Genomic DNA, 18,148 nt, shown 5'->3' on the forward strand with positions numbered 1-18,148 from the left:
AGTCTGTGCCTTGCCAATTGAAGAGGTCCGGGACTGAGGTAAACCAGCACCTCGCGGACCTGAACGGCTACGCCTTTCAAAATTCCCGCCTTTTTTTACTCATCTATGGCGTCGCTGTAAATTCGCTGAAGTGTCTCTGCCTTCAGAGCCAGACAACGTCCCGACCGGAGACCTCGTCCCTGATATAAGCGGCAGAGCTGGACAAAGATGGGGCAGGCTCAGCCTCTCCGGTGGGCGCGGCTTACGCCGCGACCGACAGCTACCCCGAGACTTGTGAGGGCCCGATTTTTCAGCCCCAAAGTCCGGTATGAATGCCGTAAGCCATAACTCCCCCTCTTTACTAACCCTCTCTCTGATGATGTCCTCATGGGAGGACGACATCTCCGTCAAAGCAGCTAAATCAAACCTATATTGAAAGTGGCCAGAATCGCCTCAGGCACCACCTCACACTCTGCCAGCTGACTCCGCATAAACTGTCACCGCAGCCAGAAGGGGGTGGACCACGAGCTTGTTAACTCTTTCCTCGCGTTCCGGAGAAAAGGGGCAGGAAAACACAATAACCACTTGGTCGGCCAGTCAGGGTGCCTCCGGCGTATAAAGCCGGGCCCCTGCAAAATGGTTCTACTTCCCTTCCGAGCTCTGCCATGCACCCAAACAGTGGATTTTCCACATATACGGGGTATCGGTGTACTCAGTAGAAATCGCACAGCAAATTTTAGGGTCCATTTTCTCCTGTTACCCTTGTGAAAATGAAAAATATTGGGTCTAAAGTAAAATTTTTGTGAAAGAGAAAGTACATTTTTTCCTCCCACATTGCTTCATTTACTGTGAACCTTGAGGGGTGCAGTTGTTTAGAATGGTGTCACTTTGGGGTATTTTCTGTGATATAGACCCCTCAAAGTTACTTGAAATGTGATGTAGTCCCTAAAAAATGGTTTTGTAAATTTTGTTGGAACAATGAGAAATCGATGGTTAACTTTTAACCCTTTTAACTTCCTATAAAAAAAAAATTGTTTGAAAAATCATGCTGATGTAACTTAGAAAAGTGGGAAATGTTATTTATTAACTGTTTTGTGTGACATAACTCTGAATTAAGGGCATACAAATTAAAAGTTTGAAAATGGCAATTTTCGCTAAATTTCCGATGTTTTCACATATAAACACAAGTCATGTGTTTTACCACCACCATGAGTACAATATGTCACGAAAAAATAATCTCGGAATCAGTGGGATTCGTTGAAGCTCCAGAGTTATGACCTCATAATGTGACACTGGTCAGAATTGTAAAATTTAGCCTGGCCAGTAAGGTGAAAACAGGCCCGGGGGTGAAGGGTTAATGAGGGTTTCCCATAAGTGATGGTCTGTCTCAAGTACTTGTCATCATGTGATGCTCAGTGTGGTCTGATTCAGACACCGACGTACACTGACAATGGGGGGAGCTGTGCTGTTTTTTGCCCCGTCGCGCTGGTTCTCGTGTATATCTGTCCCTTGCCGCTAAACTGTGCAGGGGAACAGCTGCTCGCCTCCATGCACATGAAGGTTGTGGGCTGCAGCTCCCATGAACAGTCAGGTGGCTGGAGTGCCAGTAGTCAGACCACGGTCTCCGATCATTCATTGATGAGATTGCTTGGTGGTATGTGCCGGCACAACATACTACCCTCTGAACTATGCTGTAATGGTGCTATCTATCATCATGTCACAAACTGCATCCCCTGCAGACCTGCAATCACAATTCTGTAGTTTGTCACTTGTAATTATTGTAAGTCTATATCATCTAGTCGCCAAGCAACCCTAAAATTAATATATATCATTCATGTGAGTGTGTAGCCCCAGGATGCTGACCTGTGACCACCTACTGATGTGTCTCATTCACTACAGGAGCTGAAAAAACGTGAATCCAAGTCTGATGAGATGGAGGCAGCACTGAAGGGCAAGCTCTGCAAGCTGGAGAGCGAGAAGGGTCAGGTATGGAGACTGCACATGTATAGAAAGACTGCACAGAGAGACTGATAGGATTGAAGGCGGCACTGAAGGGCAAGCTGGAGAGCGAGAAGGGCCAGGTATGGAGACTGCACATGTATAGAAAGACTGCACAGAGAGACTGATAGGATTGAAGGCGGCACTGAAGGGCAAGCTGGAGAGCGAGAAGGGCCAGGTATGGAGACTTCACATGTATAGAAAGACTGCACAGAGAGACTGATAGGATTGAAGGCGGTACTGAAGGGCAAGCTGGAGAGCGAGAAGGGCCAGGTATGGAGACTGCACCAAGAGATTGCTCATGTATAGAGACACTGCACACGTATAGAGACACTGCACATGTATAGAGACACTGCACAAAGACAGATGGGATGAAGGCGGTACTGAAGGGCAAGCTGGAGAGCTAGAAGGGCCAGGTGTGGAGACTGCACCAAGAGACTGCTCATGTATAGAGACACTGCACATGTATAGAGACACTGCACATGTATAGAGAGGCTGCACATGTATAGAGACACTGCACAAAGACAGATGGGATGGAGGCGGCACTGAAGGGCAAGCTGTAGAGCGAGAAGGGACAGGTGTGGAGACTGCACATGTATAGAGACACTGCACATGTATAGAGACACTGCACATGTATAGAGACACTGCACATGTATAGAGACACTGCACATGGATAGAGACACTGCACATGGATAGAGACACTGCACATGGATAGAGACACTGCACATGTATAGAGACACTGCACATGTATAGAGACACTGCACATGTATAGAGACACTGCACATGTATAGAGACACTGCACACGTACAGAGAGACTGCACATGTATAGAGACACTGCACAAAGACAGATGGGATGAAGGCGGTACTGAAGGGCAAGCTGGAGAGCTAGAAGGGCCAGGTGTGGAGACTGCACCAAGAGACTGCTCATGTATAGAGACACTGCACATGGATAGAGACACTGCACATGGATAGAGACACTGCACATGTATAGAGACACTGCACATGTATAGAGACACTGCACACGTACAGAGAGACTGCACATGTATAGAGACACTGCACAAAGACAGATGGGATGAAGGCGGTACTGAAGGGCAAGCTGGAGAGCTAGAAGGGCCAGGTGTGGAGACTGCACCAAGAGACTGCTCATGTATAGAGACACTGCACATGTATAGAGACACTGCACATGTATAGAGAGACTGCACATGTATAGAGACACTGCACATGTATAGAGACACTGCACATGGATAGAGACACTGCACATGTATAGAGACACTGCACATGTATAGAGACACTGCACATGTATAGAGACACTGCACATGGATAGAGACACTGCACATGGATAGAGACACTGCACATGGATAGAGACACTGCACAGAGAAAGTGATGGGATGGAGACGACACTGAAGGGCAAGCTGTATAGCGCGAGAAAGGCTAGGTGTGTAGACGGAGACTGCACGTGTACGTAGAGACTGCACCTGATGTGCGGACATTTCTGTGCTTCCGTTTTCTGCTTTTATTACAGTTGCAGGAGGAGCTGGAGAGATACCGGAGGAGGCTAGATCAGAGCGAGGGAGGTCGGGATTCTCTGCTCTGTCAGGTGCTGCGTACACATAATGTTATAATTTATTAGCAGAACACGTGGACAATCGCACCTGGCTCTATTGGGAATCAGATCTTTTGGGAAGTGTCAGTAATGTCTCACCAGTGGTTACATAGGTCCAGTCGTAACACAAAGGAGAAGTGAGTGATAGAGATCATAGGACGAGACGACACTGATCTGCAAATGATGGAAAATGGGAATAACATGAACACAACTTTTGGATTATTCAGTCTGGCGTCTGAGCCTCATGCAGAAATCCCAGCACCTCCGGCCTCGGCTGCTGTCACTGTGGTCATTAATGGTCTTCTGAGAAAGGTTCTGCTGCTGGAAGCACTTAGGCCAAGTAGGCAACTCACAGTAGTACGAGGAACATACGGCCGGGGATTATTCTGTTCATATGCCAGCTTGTGAAGCCTCTTCTTAGGGTACTGTCACACAGTGGCATTTTGATCGCTACGACGGCACGATTCGTGACGTTCCAGCGATATAGTTACGATCTCGCAGTGTCTGACACGCTACTGCGATCAGGGGCCCCGCTGAGAATCGTACGTCGTAGCAGATCGTTTGAAACTTTCTTTCGTCGTCTAGTGTCCCGCTGTGGCGGCATGATCGCATGGTGTAACAAAGGTGTGCACGATATTGTATACGATGTGCGCATAGTAACCAACGGCTTCTACATCGCACATACGTCATGAAATTATCGCTCCATCGTCGTACATTGCAAAGTGTGACAGCAGTCTACGACGCTGGAGCGATATTGTTACGATGCTGGAGCGTCACGGATCGTGCCGTCGTAGCGATCAAAATGCCACTGTGTGACGGTACCCTTACTGTATCCCATGTGGTCTCCTGGCAAATCTGCTACTACTATTACATCCAAGACAAAAGCAGGACAGACCTCCATTCCAGTCTCCATTGTCATCTTGCTATGCACCATGATGGACTTTGAAAGTGGTGATGTGAGATAAGCACAGCAGCTATAGCCAGACGTCCAGCCAGTAGCCCAGTGTCCTGCAGACGCTTCCTAGTGGTTTGTGAAGATGTGTGTGTGTATGACATCTCGGGCCCGGTGTGTGATATTTAAGTACAGAATCTTAGAATTTAATGAGAACACTTGGGTATCACCATGAAGAGACCAGTGTGAGGGAATGTCCCGAGATTATGGTGTGCGGTAACATAATGTACGTCAGCCGTAACCCTCTAGTCTTCATTCCCGGCACTAATAGCTCACAGGGGTGATACATGGCAGCTGGCCGCTGCCGTCGGCGAATCCAGATTTTTTTTCCTTCGGGGACGCCATTAGTCGGTGATTACACAGGAGCTGCCCTCAGTGGATCCAGACTTGTCTCCATCAGGAACGCCAATGGTTGGTGATTACTCAGGAGCAGATCCGGATGATTTGCCCATGTGCATTCAGCACAGCAGAAAGTTAGCATTAGATAGCAGTCTGGCCTGTAAATGTGGGAACTTCTGCGCACACCAATCATTTACAGATCAGTAATCTGTATATCCATCCTGTGATTTCTATCATTCCCCGACTTTTCCTTTTTTACGTTTCGATTTCTCTATTGAGGATTGTATATTTTCCCCAGTAGCTGCTCTGCAGTACCTAGCAGTAGCCACTACACATTGGAAGGCGCTGTCCAGCCCTTTTCTCATAGTATTTACATCCAATTGTTCCTGGCGCTTCTACCAGCTGATCAGGGGGAGAATAGTGTCATGTTATGTCCCTGGATAGGTGATCAGTATGTCTTGACCAGACAGTATCTATTTGTGGATGTTACTTAGTGACTATGTGGCATTGATATTTGCTTTACTTGTTTTGTTGTGGTGATGTTACTATATTACTATTGCAGAGGAGCCTGCAGGTCATGTTCACCCCTGTGATATTTCTTGACAGGGATTTTATGTTTTAATACTTTACGTTGTAGGTGGAGGATCTGCGCAGTCAACTGGTGAAGCTGGAGGAGGACCGCGGACAACTGCAGCACAAAATCTCAGTACAAAGCCAGCATGAGACCCTGGAGGAGCAGCGCAGGGTCCGGGCAGGTAACATCTTCAGCTCCCCTGCTCTATAGATTGTGGGTGCAGGCGCTAATGATGCCCAAGGAGACCACCTTGACGGTTCTCTTCTGCTTCCCTCCAGCTGGAGAGCGATCTGATCGGGAGAAGCAGGAGCTGGAGCGACAGATTATTGAGCTGCGGACACAGCTGGACCGAAGCGCCGTGCTGGCTGAGATGGAAGACCTGAAACGCAACCTGGGCCAGAAGGACAGAGAGAAGATTCAGCTGGCGGAGCACCTGGAGGTAGGTATACAAGAAGCTGCAGAGCTTAATCCCCCTAATCTGTCCCCCATGTGTGACCATCCCCGTGTCCTTCCATAGCTACTTGCACCCTCGTGGGCCTTGTGTTATTACTATGTCATAGCATGAGAAGTAACAGGCTATGGACTTAGTGATATATTCTTCTCACAGGCTGTGGCACAACGGGGGTGATACATGGCAGCTGGCCACAGCACAACGGGGGTGATGCATGGACAGCTGGCCGCGGTACAATGGGGGCAATACATGGCAGCCGGCCGCAGCACAACGGGGGTGATACATGGCAGCCGGCCACGGTACAACGGGGGCAATACATGGCAGCCAGCCACGGCACAACGGGGGTGATACATGGCAGCCGACCGCGGTACAACAGGGGCAATACATGGCAGCCGGCCGCAGTACAACGGGGGGTGATACATGGCAGCCGGCCACAGTACAACGGGGGCAATACATGGCAGCCGGCCGCGGCACAGCGGGGGTAATATATGGCAGCCAGCCGCAGCACAACGGTGGTGATACATGGCAGCCAGCCGCGGCACAACGCTGCGGGTGATACATGGCAGCCCTGCGTTTATTCCACAAGATGTTCTTCTTTAGAGCAGTTTATTGTTGCAGCTTTGGACATGATTACTTGTCGGCTGTAATGAGCGCCATTATCCGTCCGTGCCAGGTTCGGCCTCCAATATCTTGCCTGGTGGCTGATAAATGCCAGAGCCATCGTGCTGTCCTAATGCCCCACAAGCTTCTCTCATAAGCAGTTAGACATCACTGAGGTTATAAATCCCTGCACATAAGGTGACTGCGGCGCCCGCGCTGCCAGATCTACACAAGAGACTTTATTATTAGACTTGGCTGATGGTAAGCGCAGAGTAACGACATGAATGCTATACCTGGAAAATGCTGCGCTCTAACGTAGGACAAAACAACTTAAGTTGGTTTCAGATTATCCTCTTAATCTTACAAACTGGAGAATTCAGCAATGACGGCCCCGAGCCATGCGGATACGTCCCAAGATCCACCAATCAACCGCCCGTAGTGTTGTTTATATTCGCATCTCCTCCAAGACTTCATGTAACCAATCAAGGGTTTTGTGAGAGATTATTTGCTGAACTTAAAAATGATTTATAAATTGCCACATCCCTGATATATACTCTGCCATGTTCTGGATTATTGGAAGCTATTTGTAGATAATTGTGTGTCACTGGGCTTTGTAGTATTAACCATTGCAACAACTGTGTCATTGAGCTGCTGATGAGCCAGTGATGCAGTCTGGTCTGTTGCTGGGTCGCTCACATAAAAAGGGTGGCTATGATAGGAGCGTTATAGAGAACCTGTCCAGTCGTGGACGATTCCTGCTCTTTTGGTACAGATCAGCAGGGTGCACATCGGTGGGTGCTGGGCAGATGAGCAGGGTGTCGATCAGCGGGTGCTGGGCAGATGAGCAGGGTGCAGATCAGCGGGTGCTGGGCAGATGAACAGGGTGCAGATCAGCGGGTGCTGGGCAGATGAGCAGGGTGCAGATCAGCGGGTGCTGAGCAGATGAGCGGGATGCAGATCAGTGGGTCATGGGCAGATGAGCAGGGTGCAGATCAGCGGGTGCTGGGCAGGTGAGCAGGGTGCAGATCAGCGGGTCCTGGGCAGATGAGCAGTTTGCAGATCAGCGGGTGCTGGGCAAATGAGCAGGGTGCAGATCAGCAGGTGCTGGGCAGATGAGCAGAGTGCATATCAGCGGGTGCTGGATCTATGATGTGACATCCTTCCCTAGAATTGCTTTACTTAGTTGATGTGGTGAAATGTGTATATATATTATATATATCTATATATATGTGTAGTGACATCTGACATCTGTCTAGGATTATATGTGTGACTAGTGATAATGTAGCATCTGTCCTGAAGGCCAGTGGCACCTAGGTGTTAATATGTACTTCCTTGGGAAGAGTAAAGGTACCTTCACACATAACGATATCGTTGCTTTTTGTGACGTAGCAACGATATCGTTAAGGAAATCGTTCTGTGTGACAGTGACCAACGATCAGGCCCCTGTTGGGAGATCGTTGGTCGCTGAGGAAAGTCCAGAACTTTATTTCGTCGCTGGACTCCCTGCAGACATCGCTGGATCGGCGTGTGGCACCGATCCAGCGATGTCTTCACTGGTAACAAAGGTAAACATCGGGTTACTAAGCGCAGGGCCGCGCTTAGTAACCCGATGTTTACCCTGGTTACCAGCGTAAAAGTAAAAAAAACAAACACTACATACTTACCTACCGCTGTCTGTCCCCGGCGCTCTGCTTCTCTGCACTCCTCCTGCACTGGCTGTGAGCGTCGGTCAGCCGGAAAGCAGAGCGGTGATGTCACCGCTCTGCTTTCCGGCCGCTGTGCTCACAGTCAGTGCAGGAGGAGTGCAGAGAAGCTAAGCGCTGGGGACAGACAGCTGTAGGTAAGTATGTAGTGTTTGTTTTTTTTACTTTTACGCTGGTAACCAGGGTAAACATCGGGTTACTAAGCGCGGCCCTGCGCTTAGTAACCCGATGTTTAACCTGGTTACCCGTGGACCTCGGGATCGTTGGTCGCTGGAGAGCTGTCTGTGTGACAGCTCTCCAGCGACCAAACAGCGACGCTGCAGCGATCGACATCGTTGTCGGTATCGCTGCAGCGTCGCTGAGTGTGAAGGTACCTTAAGAATTCTGTCTCCAGATCTCACCAGGGGGTCTGGCTAAGGCCAAAGAACAAATGGAACACTTGACACCTCTGAGGTCTTGGAGGGGAGATGCTAAATTGTGGCCTGAGGGAAGGTATCCTTGGGAACCATTTCACATGTGTCCCAGAGGAAAAGAATATATATTCATTGGTAGAGCGGCCGTGCAAGACCGCAATTATGATATTAACCTGGGAGGCTGGTCTAGAAACCTGACCTCAGACCAAAGTTATAAATTTAGGCTGCAGACAGAGAATTGTGTTCACATGATGAGGGCAACCTGAAAAGCTGATGTGTTCCACAACTACATTCACCCCCCCCCCCTAAGGGAGCAGAAAGCAGACTACAAGTTAGATGATTTCTGTAAGTTTTCTCCTGTTTATTTGATACTGTTTTGCATAAGTTGTATGTCTTTTTATTATCATATTTTTATACCTTTTACTTATTGAAAGCATTAAACCTTTTTCTATTAAAGTATAAACCTTTAATAAGTTGAACCTTGAATGTTCTAAAGAATCCATAGCCTAGAGGTGTGTGAGCCTTATGAGTGATAAACATATTTTTATTAGTTATTTCTGGGACTCATCGCCCGTGTATTCGATGAGTGGTGGCAGCGCGTATGAGCGGGTGTGTGGCCTGGGTCGGTGTGTGATTTATGCTCCCCTTACAGCACAGGACAGAGGTTGAATGCTGGACGGAGAGTGGGGAGATAGATTAACCCTTGCAGGCACAACCCAAAGTCACGTGTGATAGCAGGCATGTGACGAATAAGTGACACCACGGAGCAGCAATCCGTGACAATTGGTGGCGAGCGGTGGGATAGAATTATTTCTATTAGAGCATTAGTGCATGGTTTAAGCAATTATTCCCTGTACCAAAGAATTGGTATCCTTGCGAGGAGTGCACCAGTTCTTCAAGGTTCAACTCAGTGCTTACATAGACATACTTGCAAACAGTTTCCCCTCCCCGTTTTTCTTTTCTATCTTTTATTTGGCAAAGGCTGTTCATCGATATGGCAGCCCAGTACAAGAAGCAGAGCAAGGAAGCTCTGACCGACCTCTGTGAGCAGAGAGGAATAGAGACAGCCGACAGATCCAAGGAGCTGCTGATACGCGCCTTGGTCGAGCAGGACATAGAGCAAAGTGCTGGAACATCTGGGCAAGGAGAGAGCCCACCTCAGAGAGACCCAGCAATGCCAGCTCTTGCACCGGAGATGCCTGATGAAAATGTCAGCAATGCCAGTGCTGAGGAGCCTATGGACTGTACGTTGCAAATGGACTTACAACGGCTGGGAACAAGTGATCCCAATCTGCGCATGCAGCTAATTCTACAGTACTGACAGGCTGCAGACCGACAGGCTGAGAGAGAGGCTGCAGAACGCCAGGCTGCTGCTGCAGAACGCCGGGACCGGGCTGAGAGAGAGGCTGCGGAATGCCGGGAGGAGAGAGCTTTCCAGCTTCAGATGGCTCAACTAGAGCGGGGTATCAGTCCCCAGATAACCCCCTCCCAGGACATAAATCCAAGGAGGCCACGTCTTGAAAACTTCCCTGTGATGGAGAAGGATACGGACTTAGATACTTTCCTGCGGGGATTTGAAAAAACCTGCAGGCAGTACCATCTACCCCGTGAGCAGTGGGCACAGTATCTAACCCCAGGGTTGAGCGGCAGAGCCCTGGAAGTTTTTACTGGCCTCCCACCAGAGCTAGATGCGAACTATGAGGCCATAAAAGAGGCCCTGATCAGGAAATACACTTCTGGTGTCAGGTTGTATCGTAGAAAGTTCCGGAACTTACAACGTTGATCATCTGACAGCTATGCGGATGTTGTGAGCACCTTGAGGACCACGTTCCACCAATGGATTAGGGGACTTTCTGTCAACAGTTTTGAGGACTTAACGGATCTTATGGTCAAGGATCAATTTCTTCACATGTGCCCCACGGATGTACGACAATTTGTGTGTGATCGGGAGCCACAAACTGTGGATCAGGCTGCAAGGATTGCGGACTGCTATGTGGCTAACAGGATGCCTGAGGTGCGGAAGCCATCGGGATCCAGCTGGAGGGGAGGTAAGCCAAATGGGGACCCTTCTCCCTCTGCTGGCCGACCACCAGTGCTGTCCAAGCCCACCTTCTATGGGGCCCCGGGAAATAGACACTCTCTAGGCAATGCACGCCGGTGCTTCTCCTGCAACAAAGTGGGACATGTTAGCGCTGGCTGCCCTGATAGGGAGAAATGCCCAACTACCACCACAAAGCCGACTCTGCCCCCACCGTATGTCCTCTTTGTAGCCGGCTCTGATGCAAGGGCAAATGAGAACTGTCAATCTGTCACTGTTGGCAATAAAGTCACCATTGGTCTCAGAGACACTGGGCAGAGGTGACCCTGGTGCATCCAGCCATGATAACCCCTGCCGATATCATACCAGGAAAGACTATGTCTATAACCGGGATTGGAGGGGTCAGCCCTGCCGTGCCCATGGCCCGTGTGTACTTGGACTGGGGAGCAGGGAAAGGACTGAGAGAAGTGGGAGTATCAGAGGCCATTCCCACCAATGTGTTGCTAGGCACGGACCTGGGGAGGATGGTGTCCCACTATGTTCCTCCCTTGCAAGTAAATGATGCAGAGAAGGTGGAAGAAAGTGCACAGGACTGTAATTATGTGGCAGCTGTGACCCGGAGTCAGGCTGCGGCTCAGACTCAGGTCCAGAGATTAGAGGATGAGTCTCAGACAGAACTGCCAGGACAGGAGGCCCATACTGTGGTCCCAGAGCCTCCATACATGGCAGACCCACCAAGGTCCCTGATAACAGACACTGAAAACTCCGCTTCAGACCAGTGCCTGGCAGTCCCACTAGGCCGGGGCCTGCAGGCTGACCGTCAGAGCTTCCAGGAGGCCCTGCAGACAGATGCCAGTCTGGAGGAGCTCAGATGTTTTGCAGGCCGACCCCCTGCTACTTCTGGCAAAGAGAGAGTATACTGGGACCAGGGCAGACTGTATACAGAGACTATCCCCACGGACACTACAGAATCTTGGGACTATGAACGGCGGCTGATCGTCCCTTTTCCATTTAGGGAACAATTATTGAGAATTGCCCATGAAATTCCTTTGGCCGGACACCTTGGAATACAAAAGACTAAAGCTCGCCTGACACATAACTTCTATTGGACCAAGATGGGGACAGATATTGCCAATTACTGCCGATCGTGCATAGTTTGTCAGAGAGTTGGAAAGTCTGGGAATATACAGAAAGCGCCATTGATACCATTGCCTGTAATCGATGAACCCTTCCAGCGAGTGGCTGTGGATATCATAGGGCCACTTGCAATCCCTAGCAGCTCTGGCAAAAAGTACATCCTCACAGTGGTGGACTATGCTACACGATACCCGGATGCTGTGGCACTATCCTCCATCCGAGCAGACAAAGTGGCGGATGCTTTACTGACTGTGTTCTCTCGTGTGGGTTTCCCCAGGGAAATGTTGACCGATCAGGGAACCCAGTTCATGTCTGATCTGATGGAAAGCCTCTGTGAAGGAATACAAGTACAGCATTTTGTGGCCAGCGCCTATCATCCCCAAACCAACGGACTCTGCGAGCGTTTTTAATGGAACATTAAAGCAAATGCTCAATATGTTGGTGGAGACTGAAGGGAGAGACTGGGAGCGGTACCTCCCCCATCTGCTGTTTGCCTATAGAGAGGTACCCCAGGCGTCTACTGGATTCTCCCCCTTTGAACTGGTTTATGGGAGGAGGGTCAGGGGGCCACTTGATTTGATTAAGGACTGTTGGGACGACAACCCCAGAACTACTGGAGTCTCAGTGGTCGAATATGTACTGCAGCTCAGAGAGAGAATGCAAAAACTGAGCAACCTAGCCCATGAGAACGTGGCCCAGGCCCAAACCAACCAGAAGGTCTGGTACGACCGTAATGCCAGACTAAGGGCCTACGAGGAAGGGCAGAAGGTTTGGGTGTTGGTCCCTATGTTACAGAATAAATTGCAGGCCGCATGGGAGGGACCATATACTGTACATAAGCGGCTGAATGATGTTAATTATGTGGTGACCCTAGATGAGCATGCAAAGCGTCAGAAAGTGTTTCATGTAAATATGTTGAAGGCTGATCATGCCAGGGAGGCCTGTGTCTTACCTGTCTGTAGCCTGCCTGAAGAGGGGGAGGCTGATCTGTTACTGGATGTGGGGGCCGGGACTCAGTACATGGAGTCCCTGGAGTCAGCAGAGTTTAACCCTGAGCTATCCCACAGTCAGAGGTCTGAGCTGATGGAGGCACTCAGCGAGTTCACCGAAGTCTTCACAGGGGAGCCTGGGAGGACACACTTAGCAGTTCACCATGTGGACACTGGTACTAATCCCCCAGTACTGCAGTCTGCATACCGTGTGTCAGCAGAGGTGAAGGCACACATGAGGGAACAGGTAGAGGAGATGCTGAAACTCAAGGTGATACAAAAATCCCAGAGTGCCTGGGCCTCGCCTGTGGTTCTTGTCCCAAAAAAGGACCGTACTACCCGGTTCTGTGTAGACTACAGGAAATTAAATGTATTGACTACATGTGAGGTCTACCCCATGCCAAGGATAGATGAGCTGTTAGAGCAGCTAGCTAAAGCATCGTACCTTACCATCATGGACCTGAGTCCATACTCGGTGATCTGCCAGTGATACTGGCAGATACCCCTGACCAGAGAAGCTCAGGAGAGGTCTGCCTTTATAACGCCATTTGGGCTGTTTGAGTTTCTGGTGATGCCCTTTGGTATGAAGAATGCCCCTGCGACCTTCCAGAGGTTGGTCAATCATTTATTGGAAGGGTGTGATGGTTTTGCCGTCGCTTATCTTGATGATATAGCCATCTTTAGTGATTCTTGGGAGGAACACCTCGTACATCTTTCGCAGGTGTTGCAAAAGCTTAAAACTGCAGGTCTTACTGTTAAGCCAGGGAAGTGTCAGGTAGCCATGCGGGAAGTACAATACCTAGGACACCGGGAGGGGGGAGGATTGCTAAAACCTGAGCCAGGGAAGGTAGAAGCCATTACAGCCTGGGCCACCCCACGAACCAAGAAGCAGGTACTGTCCTTCCTGGGTACGGCTGGCTGCAATAGGAGGTTTGTACCAAACTACAGTGCTCTGGCCAAACCGTTAACTGATCTGACCAGGAAGAGACTTCCTAAAATTGTCTCCTGGAGTCCTCAGTGTGAGGAATCATTTTCTGCCCTAAAGTCGGCATTGGTTAGTTCACCCGTCCTGCAGGCTCCAGATTTCACTCGCCGGTTTGTAGTGCAGACAGATGCCAGCACCTATGGGCTAGGTGCAGTTCTCAGCCAGGTGATCCAACAACGAGAGGAACACCCAATTCTGTACCTAAGCAGGAAACTCTAGAGAAGTGGCTTATGGCACCATTGAAAAAGAATGTTTGGCAAATGTGTGGGCTCTGCAGGAGCTGCAACCATACCTCTATGGGCGCAACTTCACCGTGATAACCGATCATAACCCACTGAGTTGGCTCAACAGAGTAGTTGGGGACAATGGGAAATTGCTTAGATGGAGTTTGATACTTCAGCAATATGATTTCACAATTCAGCACAAGAAGGGAGTTGATCATGGCAATGCCGATGGCCTTTCTCGCCAAGATGGGACAGAACCAGATACGTGCTTGGGAGCTGACCTGTAAGCCAACCCCCATGCACGTTCATAAGGAGGGAGGTGTGGTGAAATGTTTATATATATTATATATATATATATCTATATGTGTGTAGTGACATCTGACATCTGTCTAGGGTTATATGTGTGACTAGTGATAATGTAGCATCTGTCCTGAAGGCCAGTGGCACCTAGGTGTTAATATGTACTTCCTTGTGAAGAGTAAGAATTCTGTCTCCAGATCTCACCAGGGGGTCTGGCTAAGGCCAAAGAACAAAAGGAACACTTGACACCTCTGAGGTCTTGGAGGGGAGATGCTAAATTGTGGCCTGAGGGAAGGTATCCCTGGGAACCATTTCACACGTGTCCCAGAGGAAAAGAATATATATTAATTGGTAGAGCGGCCGTGCCCAATCAAACAGACCGCAATTAAGATATTAACCTGGGAGGCTGGTCTAGAAACCTGACCTCAGACCAAAGTTATAAATTTAGGCTGCAGACAGAGAATTGTGTTCACATGATGAGGGCAACCTGAAAAGCTGATGTGTTCCACAACTATATTCACCCCCCCCCCTCAGGGAGCAGAAAGCAGACTACAAGTTAGATGATTTCTGTAAGTTTTCTCCTGTTTATTTGATACTGTTTTGCATAAGTTGTATGTCTTTTTATTCTCATATTTTTATACCTTTTTCTTATTGTAAGCATTGAACCTTTTTCTATTAAAGTATAAACCTTTAATAAGTTGAACCTTGAATGTTCTAAAGAATCCATAGCCTAGAGGTGTGTGAGCCTTATGAGTGATAAACATATTTTTATTAGTTATTTCTGGGACTCATCGCCCGTGTATTCGATGAGTGGTGGCAGCGCGTATGAGCGGGTGTGTGGCCTGGGTCGGTGTGTGATTTATGCTCCCCTTATAGCACAGGACAGAGGTTGAATGCTGGACGGAGAGTGGGGAGATAGATTAACCCTTGCAGGCACAACTCAAAGTCACGTGTGAGAGCAGGCACGTGACGAATAAGTGACACCACGGAGCAGCGATGCGTGACAGTTGATATATTATTATAGGACTCCAAATAAGCCACAGTTGACACGTAACGTGGGACTGCCTGAGTACAAGGCGGCTGCAGATCATTAACCCTTGATGCTTTCTCATTGTTTTCCTCCCACTTGTGTGTTATTGAATTGCTGTTACTGCCGTTCCCCCATATCCCAGATGCTTTTTTCTCCCCTTCATCTTGCAGACCTTGAACTCGGACATGGAGAAGCGGGAGCGACAGCAGCTAAGGATGTTACAGCAGGTGAAGGACATCCAGAGCCGCTATGAGACTTGTGAAAAGGAGCGGAGACAGTTAGAGAGTCACAATTCTCAGCTGGGTCAGCAACTCGAGGAGGTGACGCAGGAGGCTGAAAGGTGCCTCTCAGAACTGAGGCAGGCGGAGGCCTCACGTCTGGAGGCTGAGAAGAAAAAGGAAGATCTGAAATCTAAGGCGCAGGAGACCGTGAAGTATTGGAAGGTGAAATGTAAGAAGGTGGAACGGGAGCTGCAGAAGAAAGAAGAGTCTGTGACCTTGTCATCTGAGCGCTGCTCCCAAGTAAGTGGTCCACACTGGAGTTTTGGTTGGACTTTGTCTTGGAGTCTCCTTTTGTTAGATTTTATGGCCGTCTTACGTCTGGAGCTGCCCAAAGATTTTGCTGCCGAGCAGCAATGGCTCGTACACCTGCATAGAAGATGCAGGGTCTCGTCTGGTGTCTGATCAGCGGCACATTTTCCCGGGGATGAGCGCTCCTCGGACTACTCACCCATCATCTGCCTATGTACAAGGGCCTCGTTTCTGGGCGGAAGTGTCCTCTGTACATTTCCATTTCTTACTATTAGTATCTTTTATTTTTGTCCTCATTTACATTAGTTTCTTGCTACAGTCGCTGGGACTGACGATGTTGCTACTTGCGTGTTACTGGATGTTTGTGCCGGCCAGAAGTCCAGTTTCAGATCTATGGGGACCCTGGGATTGAATTAACCCCCGACCATTGCTTTCCCAGGAGACAAGAGGCTGTGCGCGCTCAGCCATATATTCGCAGTCTGTGCCGTACAACATAACCAAGTGATCACATTTCTTGTGTCTATTTACAGGCAGTCAAAGAGAAGGATGAGCTGAAATGTCAGCTTCAGACCACAGTACAGCAGGTAGAAAGTTTGCGCAAGGAACTTGCAGAGGTGCTAAGCCGCCGTGCGCAGCAGCAGGAGGAGCTACATCTGCGGCAAGTGCAAGTAACTGACCTACAGGATCGACAGCTGGAGCTGGAGAAAGATGTGCGCGAGTCTCAGGAGCTGGCGGGCCGACTGCAGGGTAACGGGCACTAAGTGTAACGGGCACTGAATGCAGATCAGAGTTGCTGCATTTATTGCACCGCGCAGTCATCTGATGCTGTCAGTAAGGAGAAGCTGCTGCTCCAGAATGGAAAATATCTGCATCCAGTCCGAAGAGCACAAGTGTACGGTTCTTAAGGGGGGGGGGGGCTCAGTTCAGGAGCTGGCTCCTTATAGGGGCACTCGTTACAGTGAGAAGCTCATTACGAGGGTGCTCATTACTGGAGGTGGCTCGCTATTGGATGAGATCGATTACAGCAGGGGCTTGTTACAAGGAGGGGCTTGTTACGAGGGAAGGCCTCGTTACAGGAGGGGCTCGTTACTGAGGACTCGTTATAGGAGAGGGCTCCATTTCTGGTGGTCTCTGTCTCCTGTACAGTGTATATTATATGACACAGTAGATGACCCTCTCGGTGTTGTTCTTTATTCATGGCAGTCTCTGTCTCCTGTACAGTGTATGGCACAGGCCGCAGTAGATGAAGCTCTCTGTGTGGTTCTTTATTCCTGGCAGTCTCTGTCTCCTGTACAGTGTATATTATATGACACAGGCTGCAGTAGATGACACTCTCTGTGTTGTTCTTTATTCCTTGCAGTCTCTGTCTCCTGTACAGTGTATATTATATGACACAGGCTGCAGTAGATGACGCTCTCTGTGTTGTTCTTTATTCCTTGCAGTCTCTGTCTCCTGTACATTGTATATTATATGACACAGGCTGCAGTAGATGACACTCTCTGTGTTGTTCTTTATTCCTGGCAGTCTCTGTCTCCTGTACAGTGTATATTATATGACACAGGCTGCAGTAGATGACGCTGTCTGTGTTGTTCTTTATTCCTGGCAGTCTCTGTCTCCTATACAGTGTATATTATATGACACAGGCTGCAGTAGATGACGCTCTCTGTGTTGTTCTTTATTCCTGGCAGTCCCTGTCTCCTGTACAGTGTATATTATATGACACAGGCTGCAGTAAATGATGCTCTCTTTGTTGTTCTCTATTCCTGGTAGTCTCTGTCTCCTGTACAGTGTATATTATATGACACAGGCTGCAGTAAATGACGCTCTCTGTGTTGTGCTCTATTCCTGGTAGTCTCTGTCTCCTGTACAGTGTATATTATATGACACAGGCTGCAGTAGATGACGCTCTCTGTGTTGTTCTTTATTCCTTGCAGTCTCTGTCTCCTGTACAGTGTATATTATATGACACAGGCTGCAGTAGATGACACTCTCTGTGTTGTTCTTTATTCCTGGCAGTCTCTGTCTCCTGTACAGTGTATATTATTTGACACAGGCTGCAGTAGATGACGCTCTCTGTGTTGTTCTTTATTCCTGGCAGTCTCTGTCTCCTGTACAGTGTATATTATATGACACAGGCTGCAGTAGATGACGCTCTCTGTGTTGTTCTTTATTCCTGGCAGTCCCTGTCTCCTGTACAGTGTATATTATATGACACAGGCTGCAGTAAATGATGCTCTCTTTGTTGTTCTCTATTCCTGGTAGTCTCTGTCTCCTGTACAGTGTATATTATATGACACAGGCTG

General features: G+C 48.9%; 1 protein-coding gene across 9 annotated transcripts in view; it reads left to right on the forward strand.

Moving 5' to 3' along the window:
- The window catches only part of CEP128 (centrosomal protein 128), a 264,011-nt gene that overhangs the window by 142,041 nt on the left and 103,822 nt on the right, over nt 1-18,148 (forward strand). For 8 of the 9 annotated variants that reach the window (XM_069735756.1, XM_069735755.1, XM_069735753.1 and 5 more), the window contains 6 exons: nt 1,879-1,965; nt 3,500-3,574; nt 5,509-5,626; nt 5,724-5,884; nt 15,486-15,836; nt 16,376-16,592. In XM_069735756.1, the coding sequence (XP_069591857.1) occupies nt 1,879-1,965; nt 3,500-3,574; nt 5,509-5,626; nt 5,724-5,884; nt 15,486-15,836; nt 16,376-16,592 (1,009 nt within the window). The remainder of the gene's footprint in view (nt 1-1,878; nt 1,966-3,499; nt 3,575-5,508; nt 5,627-5,723; nt 5,885-15,485; nt 15,837-16,375; nt 16,593-18,148) is intronic. The other variant, XM_069735754.1, reaches the window with a different exon arrangement.

This window comes from Ranitomeya imitator, chromosome 1 (genome assembly GCF_032444005.1).
Source record: "Ranitomeya imitator isolate aRanImi1 chromosome 1, aRanImi1.pri, whole genome shotgun sequence".
Lineage (NCBI taxonomy): Eukaryota > Metazoa > Chordata > Amphibia > Anura > Dendrobatidae > Ranitomeya > Ranitomeya imitator.